Source organism: Lepidothrix coronata, unplaced genomic scaffold (assembly GCF_001604755.1).
Source record: "Lepidothrix coronata isolate B3197 unplaced genomic scaffold, Lepidothrix_coronata-1.0 Scaffold28, whole genome shotgun sequence".
In the NCBI taxonomy this organism is placed as follows: Eukaryota; Metazoa; Chordata; class Aves; order Passeriformes; family Pipridae; genus Lepidothrix; species Lepidothrix coronata.
In genome coordinates this window covers 5066047-5077194 of record NW_016690208.1, presented here as the reverse complement: position 1 = coordinate 5077194, position 11148 = coordinate 5066047, and the positions used below count along the sequence as shown (strand labels likewise).

At 53.4% G+C, this 11148-nt stretch overlaps 1 protein-coding gene across 2 annotated transcripts in view; it reads right to left on the bottom strand.

The window, feature by feature from the left end:
- CAMSAP1 (calmodulin regulated spectrin associated protein 1) overlaps positions 1 to 7165 on the bottom strand; it is a 34039-nt gene extending 26874 nt beyond the window's left edge. The window contains exon 1 of one of the 2 annotated variants that reach the window (XM_017810309.1): positions 7013 to 7165. In XM_017810309.1, the coding sequence (XP_017665798.1) occupies positions 7013 to 7081 (69 nt within the window). In that variant the 5' untranslated portion in view covers positions 7082 to 7165. The remainder of the gene's footprint in view (positions 1 to 7012) is intronic. The other variant, XM_017810307.1, reaches the window with a different exon arrangement.
- Positions 7166 to 11148: the final 3983 nt, after the last annotated feature.

The window sequence follows — 11148 nt, the reverse complement described above, 5'->3', positions numbered from 1 at the left end:
GAGGCGGCTGAGAGAAGGATGGAAGGAGGGAGGGAGGGAGGGAGGGAAGGGAAGGCGGGGGAGGGAGCGGCTGCGCGCCCGCGCGCGCGGGGCACGGCCGCCCTCCCGCCGCCCGCGCGCGCCGGGCAACCGTTGCCATGGCGACCGCGCCGGCCCGCGCGCGCGCGAGGAGCGCAGACCCGCCCTCATGGACCCGCCGTGCTCATGGACCCACGGCCCCTCATGGACCCAGGGCTCTCACAGACCCACAGTCCCTCACAGACCCACTGCCCCTCATGGACCCACAGCCCCTCACAGACCCATAGCCCCTCTAGGACCCACCGTGCTCATGGACCCAGGGCCCCTCATAGACCCACGGCCCCTCATGGACCCAGGGCTCTCACAGACCCACGGCCCCTCATGGACCCACAGCCCCTCACAGACCCATAGCCCCTCAAGGACCCACCGTGCTCATGGACCCAGGGCCACTCATAGACCCACGGCCCCTGATGGACCCACAGCCCCTCATGGACCCACAGCCCCTTTTGGATCAAAAAGTACCAGCAACAATTTTCTTCACGTTATTACAAATAATCTCCCTCAAGGCTTGTTGAGTTACCGCCTGCTCACCACCAAAGTACATCAAAGAGTTTCCAGGCTGAAGCCTGGCTTACACGTCTTATGTGTTTCTTAGCAAAAAGGGAATTTTTTTCCCTGCTTTATGTCATGATCTACAAAGAGAGCAAGAAATATGTGACAGGTACAATATGCGATTGGTTTTTGCTGGATTGGAAGGGACCCACAGGGATCATCCAGTTCAACTCTTAACCCTGCACAGACACCTCAACAATCCCCCTCTGTCCCTGAGAGTGTTGTCCAAACGCTCCTGGAGCTCTGGCAGTCTTGGGGCTGTGCCCACTGCCCTGGGGAGCCTGGTCAGTGCCAACCACCCTCTGGGGGAAGAACCTTTTCCTGAGATCCAACCTAACCCTGCCCTGACACAGCTCCAACCATTCCCTCAAGTCCTGTCACTGGTCACAGAGAGAAGAGATCGATGCTGCCTCTCCATGTCCCCTGGTGAGGAGGTTGTAGACAGAGATAAATCTCCCCTTCTGCGGGTTGAACAGACGCAGTGACCTCAGCCACTCCTCACACGGCTTCGCCTCCAGCCCCTCCACCATCCTCATGTCCCTCCTTTGGACACAGTTTAACAGCTTTAGATCTTTCTTGTATTGCGGTGCCCTAAACTGCACATAGTTTTGGGCACCACCGCTCACCAGGCTTGTGACCAAAACCGGATCCTGCAGATTAACTCACTTGACAAGTGAGTTTCAGGGCTCATCGCAAAAGTGAAGCTGCATGATTGAACAGGGCTCCGAGCCTTTAATGCCTGTGCCCGAGAGATGAATTATCTTCATATCTATCTACTGAAACCATGATTATAAGTTTAGCTGCACAACAGCATAGCAGACTGACCTTATTCTACATAATTTTGTTATGATTCTCATAATTATTTTTTTTTTGCATGTAACTGGTAGATTATATAAATATTTCAAAATCATTAAAGATTCATTTGGGTCTGTCTTAAGAGTCCACGTTTATTTCCCCGTGTCTTCTCAAAGTGCAAGGGGAGGGCACTCTGTGTCACCAGGAAATACAACCTGGCGTTCAAAGGTTATTCCAGCCTCTATCACTCCTCCACATTAAAGGATTGTGTGCAATTAAAGTGTCTTTGCAAACAAGTTGCTGGTTGTTTTATAATCTCCGTTCGAAGGGGTTGGTTTTCAGCACGGTTGTTAGAGGCTGTAGTTTCACGGCGTTATCACTAGAACAAGCTGCTCTTGTTTTTAGATTAAGCATTAAGGCCCAATCCAAATCCCCTTATATTTGAGAAGAATGTTTTCATTTTCGTGGTGGATTGGGCATTACATCCACTGCAGGAACAGAACAGCCCTTGGACTCGTAGAGCAGGTGACCTGTATCGAGGGTGAAGGTGCGACCATGAGAAAACTGACCTACTTCTTCCTCTGACATATTTTTCCTTGAGATAAATAATGGATTCAGTTGTTACGCTCATCAGAAACAAAATACGTTCTAAGAAGGTGGCAGACTACCCCTGTGAAACCAAGTCAGTGTTAACCTGGATCCCTGAAACTCTCAGAATAAAACAAAAAGTGGAAACGTTTGGCTCAAGGAAAAGAACATCGTGGAGAAAAAGCACAGGGGGGAGTCTGGTGGTAAGAACACTCTCCTTTCCCAGGCTGCACGTGGGATCCTGACCTTGGAATTGCCTCTTGTTCTCCCCCTTCCTCTCCTTTCTGCACCTCTTCCAGCCTGGTGTGGGATGTGCTGCCGCCTCTTCCTCTGCAGTAACTCCCTGAAACTCTGGTCGTGAGGGCATTTGCGTGTCCTTAAGTGGAAGCTGAAATTGATGTTTTGGGAAACTTTGCAGGTGATGACGAAGTGGTTTGTCAAGAACTCGGCATCATCCCACACCAGCGTCCTCAAACTTGTCCTGCAGATAAAAAGCCTGCACTTAAAGTGGGAGGGTCACCAGTGGATTGCTGAGCATGTTTGCTTTTTCCCTGAGAAAACAAATGACTCTTCCGTGTTCGGTAGCAGCTGTAATTTGTGTGCCACTTGTTTCTTTCTGTACTCCACTACAAAACATGCTCCAAGGCTTTTCTTCTGCAAAATGTTAATACATTGCCTTTCTATATGAAATAATTTCCCTATTAGACTCCTGGATTCCTTACGCATTCAGAGTGGGAGTACACGTGAACTGACACACTCTGCACAACTTGTCTTCCAGCAGAGCTCAGAGATTAATTACTGGGAGGCAATTCCTGTGAGAAATCACCATATTCAAACATGACACCTATTGCAGGGAGCGAAGCTGAACCCATGTTCTTGTTTTCTCCCATACTGGATGAGTTCCTGGGATTTCAGTTTCTTCCACCATGTTTCATTTATGAATATTGGGAGACTTCATGTGGAATAATGATATCAGTTGCTTGGCATCCCAAGGACATCAGATCCAAATTGATACTGTAAAAAGAAAAGTATCTTCTGTAAAAATAGAAACCAGCAGTGCCCTGGGATCGTAGAGGGTGGAGATAGTTCCTGGGTAGGAAGAGGCAGAAAGAGCTTCCATTCCTAGAATTGTTTGGGTTGGAAGGGACCATAAAGATCACCCAGTTTCACCCCCTGCCCTGGGCAGGGACACCTTCCACTATCCCAGGTTGCTCCAAGCCCCATCCAACCTGGCCTTGAACACTTCCAGGGATGTGGCAGCCACAGCTTCTCCTCAGCAGTCCAGGTGGTATCTGGAAAAAGGTTCTTCACCTTCAGTCTTGCCCAACAACTCCTGCCTGCGCTCTCCCAGCAGTGAGAGAAAAGTCAAATGAATCGATATTTTTTTCCTCTTATCCTCGCAGAATTTCCACCATGGCCATGAGTGCTGGGGACAGTCCCCGCAGAGCAGTGAGCAGATCGTGCCCACCCAGAGCCCTGGCTGCCTGCAGCTCCCTCCTTAGGGCTCTATTTTCAGCCCTGGACTAATTTTGAACCCTGCTGTAGCTGCTTCCCTGTGCTTAGTTGTGCAGGGCCTCGTTTGCCCCCGTGCTGAGCACTTAATATCCCCAGTCAGGATCGACTTAGAGCCTGGGCACATCCAGAGGTCACAGTGTGGGGCCAATGCTGGTACCACGGCTGCCTGGAAAAGGAGATGTGGTCCAAAAGACATTTCAAATATCTCCTGACTGTCAGGAGCCAGGGTCCCATCACATGAGGGGGACAAGGGGGGGACTGGCAGCCTCCTCATGCTACTGCTGCTGCGACAGCTCAAAATGTCTTTTCCTGCCTTGTACAAAATAGTTTCCCATGACAGTCCATCACGGAGCAAACCCTGAGGAGGAGAGAGCAGGACATTATTCTTAGCAATGGAACCGTCACCTCAGTGCCATTCCCAGCACCACGGGAGCAGCTCCTGATGCCGCTGTCAGCAATTCCTTATCTCCAGCCCTGGAGCTCCCGGGGAGCACGCAGAGCTGTGGCCCTGTGCACCGGGGAACCGCAGGCAACCAGCAGGATTTCTCATGTAAATAAAGAAAACAAATGAAGGGCAGGTTGCAGGACTCTATTTCACTCGTGCACTCGAACTGTTTCAAAGGCAACGTGCATGAGACATAGCCATTATGCTGATGAGTGCAACAAGTTATTCAGAATTATTTCTTTTTCCCTCGCTTGGAGTGTTTGATGTGTATCAAACCCGCGGAATGGGACGGGCAGGAATGGGACGGGCAGGAAGCACTGGCAGCTCTGCTGCTTACAGAGAGGGGTTTCCCCCATCGCATCTAAAAGAGTACTTGTGTTCAACACTTATCTTCAAAGTGCTGTGCAAACATTAATTAATGACTCTGTTATTGCCAGGGGGAAGAGCTGGCAGAGGGAGGGGTGACAGCTCTCCCTGCTTTGCTGGGAGCCAGACCTTCCTTCCCCTGCTGGGAGGAGCGGGGATGCTCCGGGCCCGTGGAGATCTCCAACAATTACAGCTCTGGAGGAGCTGGCGGTGGGTTTTAAGTGCCTGCATTAATAATAGGAGGGGGTTTAGCCTGTAAGATATTTTTATCTGTAAGATTATTTATTTTTAAAGTCCCTGGACTATGTTTAGGAGGATAACGGGTCAATAGCATTTACAGCCCAGCAGGTTTTCCCAGAAGACTCCTCCCACCATGCCTTGTCCTTCCTCAAGCAACCTCAACCAGGGAGACCCCAGGGACGAGCTGGGTGAGTGCTGAGAGGGTTTTGAGTGTTGTCATGATCTAATTAATGAGCAAATGAGGTGTTTCTATCTATCCATATATCTTTATATTCATGAAACCCTCTTCAGCAGTCACATTTGGGCGGTGCTCAGAGAGAAATCGATTTCTGCTGGGACTGTTGGTTTGCTTTTCCCAGATGATTTCTTTTTAAAGTGCATTTTTCTCCTTAGGGCACTTAGAGTAAAACTATCTTTACCACAACCCTAACTGTGCAAAGAGAGAATGAGTTATCTCCAACTTTTTCGCCACTTAAACATTACGGGAAAGCAATGAGTAACTAAAAGGCAGAAGAAATGAATAAGAATAAAAATCTAATTGAATTCCAAGATGCAACATCTGTCTCCTGCTCCTGACTAAGCAAGGTGCAAGAGCCCAGGGCAAGATGGAACATACTCAGTGTCATCATCCCAATAGATGCCGTTGGGATTGCGGAGCAGCACAAATCCCTGGCACAGGGATAACACAGCACAGAGCCCTCCTCTCCTCTCCTCATGAGCCAGCACTTGGTTATATCCGAAAACAGCATCCTGAACCTCTGCTAAGTGTTACCTTTGGGAATTCACAGCCAACTCAGCCAACCCTTTCCAAAAGGGTGTTACAACATCGTTATTGCACCAAAATGTTTGACATTCATCGCACAGGGGGAGGTGTTCGTGTGGGAACAAATCTGGGACCGCCTCGTTCCAGGTCTCCTGGGGGATGCACAAAGGCAAATGCTGCCTGCCAGCTCCTGGAAAATCACCTCATCCGTCCCAGACACAGGAGGGATGTACCTGACCCAGCATTTTCCTTTTCCTATGGCAGGTTTGCATTATGGTCTCACAATACAGGAGATATTTTGAGGACATTTCTGCATTTTAGAGCTTCTTCCTTCATAAATATAAACTCTCAGCCCTGGGCTGAGAGACCAGCACTGCCCCTCTCTCCAGGTGATTTTGATGTGCTTCAACCCAGAGAGTGCCTAAAGAGCAAAAACTGCCTCAAAAGCAAATTAAAGCTCCTCTAATTCCACCACAGCAGGGTCTGGCGGGGGTGGGCGGTGACTTCCCACTGCATTTCGACTCATTCCCATTCAGTATTTTTAGCTCCTGCCCTTCTGGTGGGATGCAGCTCCTGGTTCCCTTGCTACCGGCTCTGTGCTGCAGCTGAGCCCTTCCCCTGGCAGCCCTGTCCCCTCCTGCCCTGCCTGTGGAGAGGTGCCAAGGCAAACACTGCACTCGTCACCCCTCTGAGTCCTGGCCAGCCTGCACATGCTCCAACACTCAAACCTGTAGCCAGAGAAATACGTTAATGCACACATTAGTCAGAGTAATTCAAACACCTCGATCCTGCTCATCCAGGTCCTGTTGACAGCAAGGACTTGACTCTAAAACTGAGACAGTGAGCAGGAAACCAAGAGATGCCAGACCTTTGATCCACCAACAGTGAACTCCGGGTGATGGACCTCAGAACAGATTCCTGGGGGGAGGGCTGGGCAGTTGCCAGCCCGTGCCCACACTCCAGACATGGATGCTAAAGCCCAGGGGCACACGGAATGTCCTTCCCTTCTCCAGAGCTTGGCACAGAGGGGTCCCTGCACACCCCAGGGTGCCCATGACCAGATCCCCCCCACCCAAGCCATTCCAAAGGCTTTGGCACCTGCTGAGGCTGGAGCCACACCAGTGGCTCCGTGTGAGCAGGATGTGGCCCCACAGCAGGATGGGGTGAGCGAGGAAAGTGGCCACAACACCGTGAGCAGCACCCAGGGGAGAAACACAACACGGGTCCCATCCTGCTGTGACAGGGGTGACCCCCTTGACCCTTGAAGTGGGCACAGTGCTGGTCACCTGGGCCATCAGGCGTGGATGGTGCCCACATGTGTGGGGCTGTATGGCCCTGGTCCCCTGGGCAGTGCTGGACCACCCCCATCCCCACACGTGCCAAGGCTGATGCCCTCCCAGCACCGCTCTGCCCCAGGCTCCCCTCACTCCCCACACTCTCAGAGCAGGCTGAGAGCAGCCTGAACCCCCCCAGTGAGTCCTGGAAAGTGGGGTGACAACACCCCCGGGTGCCAGGAGCACATGGAGAAGGAGGTGATGCAAAGGACACCCAATATCCCTGGGGCTGGGCCATGGGGTGCCTGTCCTGCTGGGCGAGACACACGGATGCTGTAAAACCCCCAACAGCCCAAAGACCCCCAGACACGTAACCCCCTGCCAGCACTGACTTACGGGTGGCAGCCGTCGGCATCCTCGCAGCCTCGGGGGTCTCAGGGGGCTCTTGGCAGCAGCCCGTGGCATGGGAGCCCATGGCACGTCCCGGGGGCTCAGCGCCGGGGGGCTCGGTCCCCTCCGCTCTCCGGGAAGGGCTGTGGGGAGCGGGGCAGCGCTGCGCTCCTCGGCATCGCTGGAATCACCACGGCAACTGCGGGTGACTCACGAGCCTCTCTGAGTGACATCAGAGACGCGGAGGAGGGGGCCGGGGGCTGGAGGGCGATGCCGGGAGCAGATATTCCCGGTTCGGTTTTGTTGGGGAGAGCTGGAAGGTTTCGTGCACCGAAAACGTGCAGATCCATTCCCCCCGCCCAGGGCAGCGTCTCGCCGGGATCTTGGCGTTATTTTGCAGGAGATCCAGGGAGTCAGGAGGGGAGGAGATGCTGGAGCCCGTCCAGCTCTGAAAGCTGGGACACCCCGGGTAGACAAGGTCCTGGTCCCCCCTCGCCCTCGGACTTCGATTCTGTTCCAAAAAACCGAACCAGATGAACAAAACCAGTTTAAAATTACTTACTTTGACTGGTTTCCCCTTGGTACCAGGGATGTGAATGGGGGGGGAGTCACCTCGGAGGAGGATGTGCTGGGCTCCTTGTCTTCAGCCACGCTGCTCCTGCACATCATCCCTATGGAACCTGCCCTGCAGCTCCCAGCACTTGTGGTCGTGGGAGCAGAAAAGGGACCTTGCTTGGAAACCAGTCCTGAGCAGGAAGGAATGTTTGCTGGGCACACACACAGGGGGTTGGGACCAGCTCACAAACGCTTCCCATCAGACATTTTTCAGAGGGATTTGGCAGCAGGTTTGCTCAGGGCCCCGCGGGGCTTCCTCACCCACCATCTGCAGCCACGGGCAGAAACGCTGCCGCTCTGTCCCCTCACAGCCTCCCTTAGACTGAGCCCGAGGAGACAGAAGGAAGTATTTTTAGCAGGATGAGAGTCCTGCACGAGGCTCTGTGCTGAACAAGAGCAGTGCTGGGTCAGCCAGAGGTGCAGCAGCTACACCATCTCCAAAGAATAAACTCCTATCAACCTTCCCATGGGAGCAGCTCCAGGGGCATCACTCAACACCTCCCCACCAGCCCCCTTCTGGGGGCTCCTGGGCATCCCTGCTGGGCTCAGGGAACCCAACACTTGGGGCTTTTATTTTTAGCCCAGCAAACTATAAATACAGTCCATGGTAACCCACGGGAATTTGGGAAGTGACGGCACCCGGGAAGCCCGTGGTGGCCTGAGCTGCACCTCCAAATCTCCCACTTCCAGACACCTGGATGGAAACACCTCGGACCAGTTATGGGTTGGGCTGCACCAGGCATGATGCTGCTGCAAGGGGGAGAGGGGGCTGGCAGGAGGAGTGGGCTGCTGCCTGCTCCTGCCTGCATTGGCAGCAAATGGGAGACGAGGGATGGGGAAGGTTCACCGGAGGCCAGAGCGCAGATTTCGGGGAGGATTGTGCATTTTTTCTTTTTTTGGTGAGTGTTCCCATGTGGGAGCAGGGGAGGAAGGCACTGTCTGTGAGGGAACAGGGAGTAGGGGGGTCCAAGCAGAGAGCACCCCATGATTCATCACAGGCAGCCTGGCAACCAGCTCCTGAGCAGGGAAAACACAGATGGAGCAGGGATGCTGCAGCACCGATCCAACAGTGTGGAAATAGCTGCCTGGGGTCCTTTTAAGGATGATTTTAAAGGCTCTGAACTACTTCCCTTTTCTTGCACGCTCACAGAGGAGCTGTGCAGGGTGTGGAGGTCCAGCAGCCCACAATGCCTGGATCACCCCAGCTGGGACCACGCAAGCACATGGGAATAGAGTGAAAAATCTAATTCCACGTGCCAAGAAATCCAGAGAGATGTCCCAACACCCTCTCTGGCCCTCACAACAGGAAGGGGTTGAGGTGGGTACATGGCTGGAGGCAGCAGGGGCAGCTCAGCCCCGGGGCTCTGCTATTCCGAGGGTTGTCCTGCACAGCAGCTCCAGGAGGAGCTCAATAAATAATTCAACCCAACTCCAGGTGTGTGGGAGCTGCTGTGGGTCTGGGACTCCCAGGCACGGATTCCCTGTGGAGCAGTCCTTCCTCAGAGGACAAACAGAGGTTCCCTGCAACACAAATGTGGTTTCTGCCTGAGCTACGGTTCATAAAAGCCAAGAAACCACATCATGCATAAGCGCTCCCAGTCTGCCATGAATAATTCTGTCTCAGGGTGCACCAGCAGCCACACACACCTGCACAGCCCCAGAGGCTCAGCCAGTCCTCAACAGGGAGCAGGAGTGAAGCCTCCACAGCCACTGCTCCCACTGTGCACCCCGAGCCCTGGCGTGGAACCAGCTCCCAGCTCCACACAGTCACTTCCCAGAGTGGGAGAGCTCGTTATGCAACTGCTGATGGCATCGGTAACGAAACCTGTTTGAGCTGCAGCTCTTCCCTGTGACAGAGCAGGGAAGCAGCACTGCTGCATCCCAGGGTACAGGATGGGTGCAGGACCCCACAGTGCAGGGTTTGCATCCCACCTGCAGCCCAGCACCCGGGTGTGCTGCTGGAGCCCAGCACCCAGAGCCATCAGTGACCCCCCCGGGAGCCCCGGGCACTGCAGCTCTCAGCTCAGGCCTTGTATTCAGGCCCCAGCTCCTCAGCCAGGCATCTGATTTACAGCCCTGGCATTGAGAGCTGGTCACCTCTCCAGGTTTATTTTGGTCCAGCGTGGCCTGGTCCAGCACATCTCGAGTTACCGGTGTCCCTCCCCCAGCTCCACCAGTGCCTGGATTCCTGGTGACACTGGATACACAGGGCCGGGCTCAGGTCACGCTCACTGGCACTCGTGCCAAGCTCACACATGAACACCACAGCCCTGCCCACTCTCCAGCCATTTTCCACAAACAAACCACTGGAGCAACATCCAGTTCACAAGTGCAAGTCCCGCATTTGAAGTGAAAGCTTTGGAATATCAAGACAAAAGAATTTCTCCATTAATTCTGCCCCAAACCCAATTACCCTCTAGCAAATCATCCCCAGCGGCTTCCAGAGCTGCTGCTTCCTTTGGCCAATTCCTCTCAGAACAAAATCTATTTAAAAAAAAGGCATGACCAAGCACAGAGGGAACAATGGGATTGACACTGAGGGGACGGCAGCCTGGCCTGAGCGTGCCGGGCACTCCCAAGGGCAGCATCTGCTGCTTCCTTCTGTTCCACAGAATCACAATGGTTTGGGTTGGGAGGGACTTTAAAGCTCATCTCATTCCATCCCCTGCCACGGGCAGGGACACCTTCCACTAGACCAGGCTGCTCCCATGAACACTTCCAGGGATGTGGCAGCCACAGTTTCTCTGGGCAACCGCTGGAACCCTGCCCAGGCAGAGGGTTGGAGGAGCTGACGGGTAATTGTTCAATATTCTGCTCCTCTTTATGGAGCAGTGGGACTGTGACCATTGATTCACGGGAAAGGAGTGAGCACAGGGAAGGAGAAAGTCTGACTTCTTTGGCAAACTGCCCCTGGAGGGGCTGGGAACAGCTCTTGCCCCACCGCTGGCATTGTCAGGGATGTCTCACCTGCCAACACCAAGTTGATCTTCACAGCCAAGTGCAACCTGGACTCACCTTCCCCGCCCTTCATGGCAGGATTTTGGCCTCGCTGGAGGTGGTTCCTGGGCTGGAGCAGCTGCAGCCTCGCTCCCTATCCCTGCTGGAGAACCCCAGTGACACCTCCCTGTGCTGAAACCACCCTTCACACGGAGAGCTGACAAACCCCACGCCAATTACAGCCCATCCTGTCACTCACACAGCAGCACTTTTTAATTTTTAAGGTGTGTGTTTCTGCCCAGACCTGCTGTACCAGTTTAGGTTCAGAAGTACCATTATCTAATGATACACCCCGAGCTGCTTTAAGGGTTTTTTTTTGTTTTAATTTTAAATTAGTGGAGAGCCAGACCTTTGAATTGTCCTGCTGCTGATCTGTGCATCACAGGGAATCTCAGTTAGGGCCACCTGACACCACAAATACCTGCATTTAACACCACATTTACCAGCCTGCCCTGAGCAAGCAGGGTTTGGATGTCTCACACTCTAATCCCCCACCTCTCACGGGATGACTCTGAACTCCTCAGCAGTTG